General features: G+C 37.7%; 1 protein-coding gene across 1 annotated transcript in view; it reads right to left on the minus strand.

Moving 5' to 3' along the window:
• The window catches only part of LOC145672705 (BCL2/adenovirus E1B 19 kDa protein-interacting protein 2-like), a 108,714-nt gene that overhangs the window by 90,067 nt on the left and 2,611 nt on the right, over positions 1–16,036 (minus strand). Inside the window, exon 2 of the mRNA XM_081741876.1 lies at positions 12,842–12,983. Coding sequence (XP_081598002.1) covers positions 12,842–12,983 — 142 coding nt within the window. The remainder of the gene's footprint in view (positions 1–12,841; positions 12,984–16,036) is intronic.

The raw sequence follows: 16,036 nt of genomic DNA on the forward strand, positions 1-16,036 counted from the left end.
AGTTTTTGCATTTAAACTAGATAACATGATATAAAGCGTGTCAAATATGATATAAATTAAAAAAAAAAAAAAAAAAATACCGGGTGTTCGAAAACTCGCGCACCAACTATACACCACCATATAGGGGACATCAAGACAAGAAAAAAAGTCATCTGCAACTTTGGTCAGAGGCCACTAGTTTCGGAGATATTAAGTGTCGAAACCGTAGGAAAATGAACTTGAGAGCTCTATATCGCCACAACCCTGAATGATAGAGCGAATGCGGCATGGTCACGTCAAAGACTTCAAACCTACTCTATTCAGAAATGTGTATGTCGCAATTCTGAAATGTGTGCGCAAAAGATTCCCTAAAGGAATTGGGGATTCTCCGGAAATTATCTGAGGAAAACTGGGTCGAAATTAGCATGTATAAAAAGACATGTCGATAGGGAACAAGTATTCGGTTGCTGAACAACGATATGTCAAAAAGCTGCCCAAAAATTTAAATGCGTATGATGTTATGCATGGTTGCATAACTAGTAGTAACTGACAGAGCATAAAGAGAAATAAATTCCATCTCAGTGGCGCTCAATTGTGAAGGCGTAATGGTTCGCTCATGCAGTGATGAATTGTATGTAAATTGAAAAAAAAAAAAAAAAAAAAAAAAAAAAAGAGAAGGTGGATGGAAAAAGGGCCCGAGTTTCATAAGAACTCTATTGAACTCGGGCCCTTTTTTCCGTCCAAATCCTCATGTACTGATCGGAAAAAATTAGAAATAACCCCATGAAAGGCTTATAGTCACAAGGCGGTCTAATGTGATTGAGGATGAAGTGTGCTGTGTAGGTATTTACAATTCGTTCGTGCGAGCATAAGAATGATGATATTATGTAGTGCTTTAATTCTATTGGTAGAGCGTTTGCTTCGCATTTGGGAGATTGTCGGATCGATTCCTACTGCTGACCATTCTGACTATGGTGTTTGCAGGGTTTCCCTCAGTCATAATTGTAAATGCTGGAATTGTAGCTAGCTAAACATGCCCGGGGTAATAGTTTCCCAAATCTCCTTTAGAATTAATGTTGGTACAGAATATGCAATGTAAAATGGCCTCTATGGGTGGGTTAATAAGTAAACAACGATCGCCGCACAGTTTTGGCATGAACTGATGCCCGGATAGTACATTATGTGAGCAGAATTTAAATTTCCATTGCTGATTACCGACTGTTTGCACAGTAATTCGTTGGTAGCTATCATCCACTCTGTATAGAATGATGGCGCTTGTTTGGAAGGTTCCGTTATACAAAGTTGTAGGGATACTATACAACACGGATACAAGACAATTATTGAATTACTATATGCAGATTTCCGTTTAAAATATCATTGCCTTCCACGTTCATTTTTGTGCCCTTTGTGTGCAAGAGCAAAGAAGTAATGAGTTCATCGCAAGTAGTGTTGCCACCAGACGAGACGAGGCAAAAGATTTTAGGCTGTCTCGTTTCGTCTCGTGCAAGCGCTGTCTCGTCCCGTGTTTCGTCTCGAAAATAAAATATCTTCCCCTACTTCGTCTCTTGTCTCTAAAACGGCACCAAAATATCTCATTTTAAAAATAAAATGTGTGTCTTGTTTCGAAATGTCGTCTTGTTTTCGAGAAAGACCTGAAATACGTCTCATCTCGTGGTAACACTTGTGGCAAGAGGATATCTGAATGTATTATAGTTTGTGACGTCTCAACTAGACTGTAGCACAGTCTCAAACTTTGTAGATATTTTAGGCATGGCACAAAAACCCAAAAGGTTCAGGACACCCAAACGGTTCTCAATACAGTTCGATATCATTAACTAATTATTGCTTTATTTCAGCAGGTATTGTCTCCAAGTATTATTTTACATTTCGTTGTGATCAAACTGATCAATCACGTGACCATCATGAATGTTTTATGACATGTACACCTCCTTGCTGCTCTCATCCTTAACTTGCCAACCCTTGGTGCCACTCTAGTATGCGGCTTGATCTCGTGTGTTTGTGAGTTATGCTTTCTGTGTGGTGAAATCTATGAATCTGGAGTAAAGTGTGGGTGGTGTTTTCATTAGTCAAGCCAATACTACTGCCAGCGAAAGTGAATACTGTAAAGTAATACTGCCAGCCTTAGGCATACTTCAACATCGCTACATAGCGATTAAACAAACGTAAATAAAGCGTGTGTGTTGTGCTTGTGCGGGAAAGTGTTGTAAATAGTGTTAAACGGCGTACCAGGTCCATGAATATTGTGATATGTTCATGATTTTTGGAGAATGAAACGGAAATGCTACAGCAGCGTCTCGTGTATATGCAGAGAGGTATCCAAATCGTTGGCACCCAGATAAGAACGTATTTCAACGGTTGGACCAAAATTACGAGAACGTGGCAGTGTAATGCCTTCCATAGCACTTGACACAGATCGTCCCCGTACTCGTCGTACAGCAAACGTCGAGGACCGTATTGGTGATATAATGCGACAAACTAACTGCCAGTACGCATGGCATAGGCCATGAATTAGGTATGGCACATTCCCTAGTCTGGGATACTCTGCGGGATAATGATCGGCATGCGTTTCACTACACTGCAGTGCAAGCTTTGTCGGAAGATGATTATGAGCCTCGAATGGAATTTTGTCAATTGATCAGAGCACAAAGCCGTCGCGATCCTAACTTTGTCCAACGAGTATTGTGGACAGATGAGGAAACTTTTACACGCGACGGCTTCTTTAACACATATAACAGCCACATTTGGGCACAACAAAATCCTCACGCCACCCAAAGCTCTAGCAATCAGGTTCAATGGAATGTCAATGCGTGAGCTGGTATGCTTGGGAACCATGTAATTGGACCCTACCTTCTCCCTGCACGGCTCACAGCAGAGGGATACTTAATATTTCTTCAAGACGTTCTGCCAGATATTCCACTGTTTGATTGCCAAGGCATGTGGTTCCAACACGACGGTGCGCCTATGCATTCCACTGCGGCCGTTCAAGCATGGTTGAATGGTCGATTCCACGATACTTGGATTGGTCGCGGTGGTCCCGTGGCATGGCCACCACGATCTCCTAATTTGTACCCCTTAGATTTTTTCTGTGACCTCATATTAAATCTGTATTATATTGTGATCCACCACATAGTGCAGAAGACCTAGTTGCCAGATTGCATGCTGCTGTTACCATAATTGATAATCACATGTTATCTAATACACAAAATGATATTCTTTGGCGTGGAGCGTCGTGTGTAAGAATGGAGGGTGGACATTTTGAAAATTGGCGCTAGTTTAACATCAGATGTTTCACTTTGACCCTTTTCCCCCAGACATAACACTGTCTGTAGCCGCCATAGGTAATGAATGATATGTGTATCATGCAATTATCTTTACATTTTTTTATTATTATTATTATTTTTTTTGTGACAATATCACCTATTTCGTTTCCTGATTGTCACGTGTGCTGAACACATTGATTATATTGCATAATAACCTAATATTTGTGTACATGCAGTATTGTACGTGTACTTTCTGTAAATACAGTGTGTATAAAGGCGCACTTGCGCCAATAGCAAATACATGGCTTTGTGTTTCCATAGCATAGAAGGCGGACGAGATGTTTTATACTACCAATCATATTATTAAGTACAATGACCATTTTCTATTTTGTAACATCTTCATTCTATCGCCACATATCCGGACCGTCACACATCGGACGGTGTATAGAACAGACTAATTCACTACCATAATTGAATCGCTCATTGCAAAAAGTGCTTAAGTCCATTGTCATTAAGGCGGATTATAGTTCGACAAATTCAACAATTCCTATATTTAAACCCCTCAAAGAGACATCCCAAATTTGTGATTATAATTTTTAAGGATATAATGCTGAAATCACAAGTGTGGGATGTCTGTTCGAAGGATTTGAATAAATAAATTGTTGAATTTGTCAAACCTCCTTAATAATTATGGACTTAAGCCTTTTCTGCAATGACCGATTCAATTGAATGGCTCCGTCGAACAACGTTGCAAAGGACAATTTCTGTCAGATTAAGATTTGAACAGAATAACGTAGCAAACAACATACCCCACCGCGTGGATCAGTTCGTTTTTCATACTCTTGAGGTTGGTATCCCTGAACAGCTAGTGGCATGAGTTTGAAAGCGTAAGGCTATACGGCATCACCATATAGTTTATTGTTTCGCTTTCTGCAAACTGGGTGTGTTTTTACTTCAACGTTGTCCGGGCGGAGGCATTAAACTGTGATAAGTTTTCTCCGCTTTATGACATGTATGACGTGAACTTTGGGTTCATACTATGCAAGGACATGGATTCGAGTCCACACGTCAAATACCCCTCTGTAGAGCAAAGTACTCAATGCAGGTTGTACACAGCAATCTAACTTTTCCTTCGTTCTGGACAAGTGCTTCAGGAAAGTGTTCGGCGATCATTATTTGCTTTATTTAACAAAAAGCAGATACAGCTTAGAGGTAATTGTACATTGTACGTATAACAACTATCACTGTTATGATCACAAGAACGAATTGTCGTTACACACACAGCATATCCTACATCCACACGAGCATCTTCAATCACATTAGACCGCCTGGTTACTATCAGACCTTCATGGAGCTTTTCTTGTTTACTTCCGATCAGTGTAGTGTGTTTACTCTTGTAATTGTTCCAATTTACATACAATTCATCACCGCACGAGCGAACCATTACGCCTTCACAATTGAGCGCCACTGAGATGGAATTTATTTCTCTTTATGCTCTGTTGGTTACTACTAGTTATGCAACCATGCATAACATCATACGCATTTAAATTTTTGGGCAGCTTTTTGACATATCGTTGTTCAGCAACCGAATACTTGTTCCCTATCGACATGTCTTTTTATACATGCTAATTTCGACCCAGTTTTCCTCAGATAATTTCCGGGGAATCCCCGCTTCCTTTAGGGAATCCCTTGCGTACACATTTCTGAATAGAGTAGGTTTGAAGTCTTTGACGTGACCATGCCGCATTCGCTCTATCATTCAGGGTTCTGGTGATATAGAGCTCTCAAGTTCGTTTTCCTATGGTTCCGACACTTAGTATCTCCGAAACTAGTGGCCTCTGACCAAAGTTGCAGATGACTTTTTTTCTTGTCTTGATGTCCCCTATATGGTGGTGTATAGTTGGTGCGCGAGTTTTCGAACACCCGGTATATAGCGGACATATAGAAATCTATTCTATTCTTTAAAAAAAAACTATTCTATTCTATTCTAATGAATACACCTAGTCAATATAAACCAGGACTCAAGGCATGAGCCTTGTAAACAAGTACATGGATCATGTTTACGTTTATCCTACTTTAAAATTATACTTAGCAAGAAACACTATCAAGTTCAATCACTGAAATACGTGAACAGTAAATTTCTTTTGAGTCCTCCTATTTAAGTCAGTAAATAAGTCCTGATACCAACCGGACAGTTAGTCCAGTGGTACAATAATACGAAAAAAAAACTGATAAAAGCTAAGACTGGAGGTTCAAATCCGCTCCAGGTAGGAGTGTTTTCTTTTCTTTCTTCAGTAAAATTAGGAAATTAAAAAAAAAAAAAAGCTGATGGCAACACATGAAACAAGTCAGAAAAATACAACATCGAAATAGTGACATTATATACATCAAGAAACACTTTGCATTACGGAAGCTGGATTTAAGCAGATAGGAGCGATTGCTTCCAATCGAGTTCCGCGATAGAGTAATCTACTCTCGGCTTCTCAAATGCAAATAAGGACGCACAACAAGGTATGATTTTCTTAATCCAAGTGATTGTAGCATCTGGACAAAGGAGTTTTTCCAACTGGAAACCAATCAAAACTTAGTTGAGACCATCAATTCAGCAATAACGTTTCAACATTTGGTAATTTCGTCCAATGAATTTAAATTAACAGGAGTTTCAAATTAGGTAAGATTCAATATTTCACAGAGGGAAAAAAAGCAAGAAAGTTAGCTTTAATAAAAAGGAATCAAATACTGCTAGTTACTTGTGGGCTTACATTTATGCAATCTTTCTCATATATTAAAATGTAGCTTACATCTGTTTGATCTATTGACTAACATGCATTTCTCAAATGCACACTTTGATTGCTTTACATTCTATCGCAGATCTAAACTCTATAATAACTATATATATATATATATATATATATATATATATATATATATATATATATATATATATATATATATATATATATATATATATAGTGCTGAGCTGTGGAAAATCAGCGCCCAGGGCGAGAGTATACGACGGCGCTCCTGTACATATGATTGAGATCGACCGTCTTGGCGCGAAGCGTAAGAAAATTTTTGAAAAACAGACCCTGCTTTTCCTTGATTTTCAGCACTTTTTATTAGTTTTCCCTTCCATTTTATATATATGCACATGCATTTTGCTAACATGAGTAATATTATAGGACTATCTCATAAAGAATGAAGAGGATTTAAGTACATACTAGTATTATTCCAAGTAATTTTTCCTCTCTCTTTTCTTTATTCCTCCCGAATTTTGCGCCCTCTTATTTCGGCGCCCAGAGGTGTCGCATTGATCGCCCCCAAGGCACTATATATATATAGCGTAAGTTGGCTGGAACCTGGGGCACCGCACACCCTTAATCCAGCCGTTGTGAAGCAATACCTATCAGCGTTCGTCAGTAGTTGAAACGTAGATAGAACATATAAAAATGTGGTCGAAACGAGACGAGATAAAGGTAGATTTTCGAGACACAATTTTTACTACATGAGATTACAAACATTTAAGTCTTGTCTCGTGTTCTCCCGTTTCTTGCGGATTGCTAGTTACCAATAATTTTGTAATTTGTATTGACATTTTGTAATGGACTGATTCCAAATTATTTCACACATTACTTCATTATCGAATTTCTGGATTGAGATGTCTAATATCGCCGCAATACTCGTATGGAAAAGACATGTAGAGTTTCAGTTGGGAAATCTTCGAGAAAAAAAAAAAAAAAAACGTTTACCGAGAAACAGACCGAGAGTTACGTATAGATAGATGTCACGATCTGGCAGATTATCATTATTATCAAATATGTTGGCTTTATGTGGAACAGCATTTGCTTAGGAGTTTTTATTTCTGTGGCAATAATTCTTCGAGATCCTGAAATCATATCACCATAGATATTCTGGCATTATTAGCAGATCACTTGGCGCTACCGAAAGGCTTTCACGCACCCTAACTCCTTTGTCTTCAAGTAGATTTTTGTTTTAGCATTGTCCATCAACTGTAGCCTCCCTCGCCGTCTTCCTCTTTTTCCTGCCACAATACTTTCTAGCACGTCCCTCATGATTTAAATCGCATGATTCATTTCAAATAATTACCATATATCTGCAAAATAATCAACACCCATTCATACACAAAGGCGTTACTTATTAGTCTGAAGTTCTATTCCCTTCTATAAAAATACTAGCACTTTCTATGAAAGGTTTTTACAATGCACACCATTGAAGAAACGACATTTTTCATGGAATAAGAAATGCATTCAAGGGGTAGATTTCTTCATGTAGAATTATTTACGTTTCAACTACTGACAAACGCTGACAACCATTCTTTCACACCAGCAATATTTTTGCATGAAGCAAGGTTATTCTTGGTGTATATATGATGTCACAGTATCTTTCAATTTGTAATTCGCCTGAAGAAACAAAAGGAAAGCATTCCTCGCTGGCGCGGGTTCGAACCTCCGAGCTTGGGCTTTATCAGTTTTGTTTTTTCTACAATTTTGCCTCTGGTCTATCTGTAAGGATGTTATTAGGGCTCATTTGTTGGCTTATATACTAAGACTGTCACAGAAGTTCATTGTTCGCGTACTTGGACTGAAAATTTGTCCCATTTGTTTCATACATGTAAAACTATGTTTACATAGAAATATAGCATTCTACAGCCAACATTTATTATAATTTCATAACATAAAAACACTGGATAAGATTTGATAACATGATTCGTATGTGGGTGGATCTAAATCCACAATAGCCTGGTTTTTCGGAAAATGAAAAAATAAAATCTTTAACTTTTACGTACCACGATTATGCTGGCTAGGCGAAAGGAGACTGTGATAATGAGAAATCAATGAAGTGGTGGAATGAAGAAAGTGGAAGGAAACGGGAGAATCCCGAGAAATCCCACGAACACAGTGTTTGTCCACCAAGAAGTTCACTTTGCGTGAGCTGGAATCGAACCAAGGACTCCATGCACCAGAGATGAACGCTCTACCACTGAGCCAGTGCCCTCCCGGTTCTTCGCGAAGATACAAAGTTCAGCTTTCAGAAGTACGAGTTCCAATTTGTTATATCAGGATACCAAGAGATGCTGCATCGTTGGTGAGCTTTGCAGGTACAATGATGACCTCTCATGAAGGAGGAAGGGAAACCAATTAATTTCCTTAGTCCACATGTAGTACCTAATAAACTAAATTTCGGTAGAAAGCAGAAGTTTTGTCGTCCACACTTCTCGATGTTTGCTCTTGTGATGAGATTGCCTGCAGCCCACTTGGAATCTGGTATGAGCGTGTATTACATGTGTAATGAATCTATATATTAAAATGCTAGGTTTATATTTTTGTTGTCATGAAAAATTGATTTGTGTATGGTCAACCCTTTCGACAATGAGTTCTCGGGGACCAGAGGCTTTAGAAAGATGTCGTTTACACTGGTCGATTGCAAATTTTAGGTAGATTGTTCAGTTCTAATTGAATACTATTTAAAAGAAAAAGCCGTTATTTCTTTATTACATTTTTTATGGGTGCACTGGAAGTGTTGAATTTTTTTTAAAAGTAAATCATCATATCCTACGAGTTAATACATTCCAACATCACATAGTTGTACACATGGGTTGTATATCTCTCAGGTGTTTGTTTCATGGCCAAATGATAACGAAAAACGAAGGATAACCATTTTTCTAGTCTAAAATGAATCGCTATTGTTTGGAGTGTTCTGCCCAATGAACATCATATATATCACTGAGATAATAATTAATTGTGTGTGTAATGTATTTGCTTATTAGATAGTGCATGCAAGAAGAAAGAAAACACTGATCATACATGAATTAAAAACTCCAACCGCAAGTAGGGTCAAATCTTGACAGCGGTGGGAGATACTGAAAAAAATATCGAAAAAATCTCCCCTTTATCGTATCCTTTGTCGATTTTTATCAAGACGTCTTACCTTTGTATCTGTAAAGGGACATGTATAGATGATGTGAGGAATGACAAGGAGATTCATGCTGATATATAAATGAAGTGCTGTGTAGAGAGCGCAGGTTCAGCTAGTACAAATAGAAAAAGTGTACAATCACGTTATGGACAGGAAGTTATGGAAATATAATGTCTACATCTTTGAAGATATTTTCCCTAATTTTCTATATAACATCAGAAGCTGTAGTTGTACTGAACAATGCACATATAACGCTGCCAACAATTACTAGCCAGAATCTTTTTCAAGTGCTCTGTCGAGTCTTTTCCATCTGTACACGGAAGCAGCTGTATACATCACGCATTTAATACGCAAGCATTAGAATTGCGAAGGATCAAATGACCTTCCCATGGTGGCCAATCACCTTTACCTTCCTCCTCTACTGTTACCACTCTCTTGCACACATAAAGCTTAGAAACTCTCTACAGCACAAATGAACGCCTATACGAAGACTAACCAAATACATTGTTTACTTTCGATACATGTAAAATGTACTACACATACAGGCCTAACTATCTGGCAAAAGTTACTTAGGAGAAATTCTTACAACTTAGTAATAATTATTTCACAGCACTTGTGAGCACGATGATTTCAAGGGGTAGCTCAGGGGACAGGTATTTCTCCGATCCTGCTTAACCTTTAAGCATACGCGTCAATTACCCTAACATTAGTTGGCGTGTGGAAAATATCATACCCTACATGTTTACTTTCGTGTATGTTAGGAATCATATACAGATAATCATTTATAAATTTGTAATGCAGACAGTATACCATATATAAACTACGATAATTAATACTATAATTAGGATTGTCAACTAAATGGATTTTTTCTACCTTTATTTATTACTAGCAGCGTTCACCCCGCTTCGCTGCGGTCACCCCGGAACGCAATAAACGTTGTTACTTAGATAATTTTTACTTTTTCGCTTTCAAGTGATATGATAAAAACCATAGAAGATTGCAGTAAATGTTAACATTATATCGCCTGTCATTTATGTTAACCCGCCCCGCTTCGCTGCGGTCACCCCGGAAGTTTTCGCTTTCAAGTGATATGATAAAAACCATAGTAGATTGCAGTAAATGTTAACATTATATCGCCTGTCATTTATGTTAACCCGCCGAGTTACACGGTCATGCGGGTTGCATATAAATACGTTTATTTTTACCTATGATGATCTAACAAAGGATTTGTACGTTATGGACACTTGAATGGTCAATTATCTCAAGACACTGGTAATTAAAAATTAAAGTGATATGATAAAAACCATCTAGGGTCCAAATCCTAATAACCCCCCAAAAATAAAAGAAATTGGTTCAGCCGTATTAGCGTGATGAGGGAACAAAGGATTTGTACGTTCTCTTTTATATATATAGATGATGAATTTTTCTGATGCAGTACAATTTTAAACATTTTGATGCATATTAGTGCTGTAATACACATCACATTACTTAATTATTAACTTTTAATGATATCAATACACTCCAGGATTGCCAGCTACATTGAAATTCTTGTAACTTTCGAATCAATGACATTTTCATGTAATGTCATTATAATCCCAATTCGCATCCACTTTAAATAAACAAAGAATATGTTCTAGTCAAACGCCTATGAAACATGTTCTCACTTCTCAAAGAATACTTCGAATAACAGTTGAAATACTATACAAACGATGCTGCCACATTGTAAAGACTAACAGTTGGGTACGTTATACCCCTTAGCCTGCGACGCAACTATGCTAGTTGTCGCCCGGGGCAAGAACTCGTCTTAGCGCTCCCCCCTGACCAACCAAACCAAAACGCTCCCCCAAATGTTTGCCCAATTTTGCACTCTTCCAATCCGGCGTCCAGGGCAGAAGCCCCATTTGCCCCCCGTAGTTACGTCACTACCCAACGCGCTGCTTAGGGTTAACCTGGATTACCTGATACTCGCTGTGTTACTCTCACCTCCAATTTATTCAAAATTCGCCCCGGGGAAAATCTAAAATTGTCACACCCTGTGAGGTTTGGTCTACGTAAGAACCACACACGTACAAGAAGGTAGAATTTTATTTGTGTGTTTATTTTAGTATGCATAGAAACGGTGGTTTTCATGCTAGAAGGATGTTTTATGAAGAGAATGGTTTATTGAGCTTTATTTTTGCACTCTTTTGCATTTTTCGTCTACGTTCATATACAAATTAAAACTTCTCTCTCCAAGAAGCTTTCGTTTAGTGTTAGAAGGAAAGTAATATTTTCTAAACTTTTCACGAAAGAAAAATCTTACAAAAAATCTTAGAACACAAAAGATCACTGTCCAAAGGGGACAATCTATAATAACAATGAAATTTGTTTACGATGCAACTGTGCTTAGCTCCTTACGTAAAATTTTAAACGCGTGCGTTACCGCAATTTTCAAAAGGATTTGAAGCGCATAAGAGCATTTTTGAGGAATTGATAATACAACAAAATATTAGGCCTGGTAACTATTATGTAAGTACTAGCAAAATGTCCGTTCTTCGCACGGGGAGAATAGTTTCGTTTTGGACATAAAGGGCACCAAAATTGTCACCAACAAACTCAGGAACCCCAAAAGTATGAATTCGACACTAATATCAGTCATTTTCAATTATTTTTACATGTTACCACCCACCCTTAGGAGGATTAAAGTACTTGCTGTACAACATAATCGTACAGGGGAGGATCATAAACTAATGTTACAAGGCCGATATTCCTGGAGTATTGTCTCTTATAGAGGAATGAGGAGTGTGCGGTAATTTTAATACATGGAGTTCGCAACTGTGCAGTTTCAGCCACCTGCCAGTTACAGCGCTAGTTGTGGCGACTCATTTGAAAAACTGGTCTCGCAAACAAGTCCGCTCAGTTATTGGATTTCTCTGGCCGAAACATGTAACCACGGCTGAAATTCACAGGCAACTGGCAAAGGTTTACAAAGAGACTGTAATGTCCTGTCAGCATATCGCAGAATTGGTGTCGAAAGTTTGCGGCTGGTAGAGAGAACGTCACCGACGAGGAGCAGTGGCCGACCAAACACGGCATCAAGCAGTTTCGCTTAGAGAGAGATCATCGACCACTCTCCCTACAGCCCGGACTTTTACCTGATCCCACACTTGAAGGAGCAGCAGCTAGAAGGCCATCGCTTCACTTCAAACAAGGGTGAAACACTTCGTGACAGCGTGGCTAAACACGCAGAGACAGTTTTTTTTTTTTTTTTTTTTTTAATACCAGGAGTGAACCTTCAAACTTATTCCACGATGCAACAAGTGACTCAACCGATATGGAGACTATGTCGCAAAATAATCTAATGTATGTACTATATATGGCTGTATTGGTTATATGAAATCATATATACACGTTTTACTGTAGGATTTGTAACCTTAGTTTCTGATCATCCCTCGTATGTTCAATGGAGAAGTGAATGTCTTCCTTTAGTAGAGCAAACCACTCAGTATATGAAAACAACACTTTTATCTATTTTAACTGTGTAGACTTACCTTACGAACGTATTCATTTAAAATATTGTCATTATTTTAACTAATTTTTAATCCTGACTTAAATATTAGATATGATTTCCTTCAACTTTCAAAAGATGTTAGAAATGTTCGTACCTGGTCGCTATCTGGCGCTGGACTTGTCTCTCCTGGAGTGTCGAACTCAGTATCCGGACTCAGTCTATCCGACGTTTCACTGATATCCATCTTCTCCTCGGAAGGAGGGTCATTCTGTCCCGCAGCGCCCTCCCCGTTCTCACTGCGAAAATATTGAAATGCACATGTTAGTAATTAATTTTATGATAAATTTCCTTTGATTGCTGTAACAAAAAAAAAAAAATGTTTAATATTTCAGTTAATAGTACGTCAGCTTTTAGAGAATTCAAGATTAAAGAGCATTAAATAATTTGGAACTATTTTTGTTTGTAAATGGAAATGGAATTTTTTATGCTGGGTAGGCTAAAGGAGATGGTGATGATCAGAAATGAATGAAATGGCGGAATGTAGAAAGCGGGAGGAAACGACAGAACCCCGAGGAAACCCGCGTGGTGTTTGTCCACTACAAAGTTCACTTGGTGCGAGCTGAGATCAAACCAAGGACTTCATGCACCAGAGGTGAACGCTATACCACTGAGCCACCGTGGCCCCTCTTTGTTTCTAAGTGTTCTATTTTTCTTCAAACTGCAATTAAACTAATTACCACTACCGAAAAATAGACTGTTATCCTATGGAAGTATTTGAAGTGCTATTGAGAAAACCGTGAGCAAGATAATAAACTGGCATCCCTCATACATTGCATGTTAATCCCGCCGATGACCTCCAATGTATCATACAAGTTCGGTGTTTACTGAGCTGCTTATAAATTAGGAAACCTACATCAACTTAATGTGATTTACATATTTCAAATTATTGATTAAGTTTCAAATCTCTTTTCAGAACATCCATCAGCCACTGTAGGTCTTACATATTGTATGACCGTGTACAGAACCACGCACTTTGTTTTTTAAGATTTACAATTCATCACAGAATATACAGTGGGCGCTCAAAGTATATTATTTAACTCAAGGAGTTTACGAAATGATATTATATGTAAGACCTCTCACAGGCAATCATGTAGTTAAGGAGATCTACAGAATTAGGCACCGCACTTCAAAGTACACCAACAAGCATAATCCATATTTCTGCTTTAATTGTTGCCTAACTCACCTAGGGGCACAAAACGTGTCCCTAACGTAAATTGAAAGAAGGGATTGGAAAAGGTATAAAATGGTCTCAGGAATACTGTGAGAATCGATCTTCCAAAAAGTGTTCGTACAATAACTGCACACGAGTTAGCCATAAAGCATACCACTGTCATTCCGCAGTACGGTAATTTGTTACATGAGTTGATAATGTCGAATAAAATGTGAAAGTACTGTTTCGGTCAGGCCATAACACGGTAAGTGAACTTATATTCATGTTAATTTTCAATGTTATTATTTGAACCAAACATTACTCTTCTTTGGGACATAAAGCATATCGAGTACTGTACCCTTCGTGATCTATCGTTACTAGAAGCACATTTGTTGACCTCAAGACTGAAGACCGACAGTTGAAGCAAAATGGCATAATTACCATATTTTGCAGTTTTTATATGAAATCGTGAAAAAATGCCATTTGTTGTGATCATTACGAACATTTGCTATTTTAGAGTCGCTTTTTAAGTTTTATCATCTTACATCGGGAAAGTCATATCGCCTCTTGCTATCGTGGAATGCAACTCACCTTTCAGATACAGAATTTAACGCTCCGCACTGACGGAAATATATATCATGTAGCTAAGGAAATACACGGAAAACAGTTGATGTTGTTAGGAATTCCAAAGTTCGGATGTGCTTCAAATACAGTCGTGTTAATTGGTAAATGGTAAAGGATCATTTTTGGGCCTCCCGAATAGAGAGACAACATAACTTGTGTCTGGACAACCTAAATAAAACTGTTATATACTGACCAATCAAAAGTGGACTGTCTGTTGTATGGCATGATTACTTTATCAAATGTCAAGGTACGGTTTACCTAATACGAACCTTATTATTATTATTATTATTATTATTATTATTATTATTAGTAGTAGTAGTAGTAGTAGTAGTAGTAGTAGTAGTAGTAGTAGTAGTAGTAGTAGTAATAATAATAATAATAATAATAATAATAATCATAGGTTTGGTCACGCCATTCATTAGCGTATTTTCTCTAGTGTTATGTATATGAAACTAACATTTCTATGATTTGTAGTTTTCCTTCTCTTTCTTCGTTTTGATGTGTTCTGCTTATTAATACTTTCAACTATATTATAAATTACAATTAATGCTATTTTAACGCTTAATGTAAAGTTGTGCATCTAACAAACTTTAGTAAATCATCATCTTCATAGGTGTTCTGCCATTATTAGCAAGTCACTTGTCACAATTGAGAAGTTACCATGCTCTGGCTAACTTCATCCTTACGTACGATTTTTCTGTTTCGATATCGTCCAGTGATTGTAATCCCTTCGCCCCCTCCCTCTCTTTCCTGCCACCATACCCTCTACCACGTTCCTCCTGATACAGTTTCTTCTTATCCAATGTCCCAACCAGTTTCTCTTCTTCTTAATATCTAAAACTGCTCTTTTCTCCTCCAACATTTCTAACACCCTCTCATTCGCTTTCTGCTTGAACCAGTTAATTCTCTCCATTCTTCTCCACACTCACATTTCGAGAACTTCCAATTGTTTTTAATCATTTTTGCATAAAAAATATCATTTTTTCTGACCCATACAGTACAATACTCCATACAAAGCATTTTATAAGTCTTTTTCTCAACTCTTTATTCAAGGTCCCACAAAGTAGTATTTTCTTCCTCATAAAGGCTTCTTTCGCCATTCCTATCCTCGCTTTTATTGCAAGTTCATATTTTATATCATCACTAAAAATACTACCCAGGTATCGAAAACTAATTACCTGTTCTATCTTCTTTCCTCCTACTTCTATATTTCGTTCCAATCACTATGACTTTTGTCTTTCTAACATTTTCATTCCATATTCTTGACAGCCCTTCCTAAAGTTTAACATCTTAATGATTTTTTCTTCAGATTCTGTAACAAGCGCCATATGATCTGCAAACTGTATACACCTAATCATTGTACCTCCTACTGAAATGCAGTCTTCGTCTTGTAGGCTGTTTTTAATATCTTCTAGATAGATATTAAATAATGTAGGCGAGAGTCGGTATTCCGTTCCAATTTCACTCTTCTCTGTCATTACCTCCTCTATGCTAATACTTATTACTTGATTCATA

The sequence above is a fragment of the Thermobia domestica genome, chromosome 16, assembly GCF_964235325.1.
Source record: "Thermobia domestica chromosome 16, izTheDome1.hap1.1, whole genome shotgun sequence".
NCBI classification, from domain to species: domain Eukaryota; kingdom Metazoa; phylum Arthropoda; class Insecta; order Zygentoma; family Lepismatidae; genus Thermobia; species Thermobia domestica.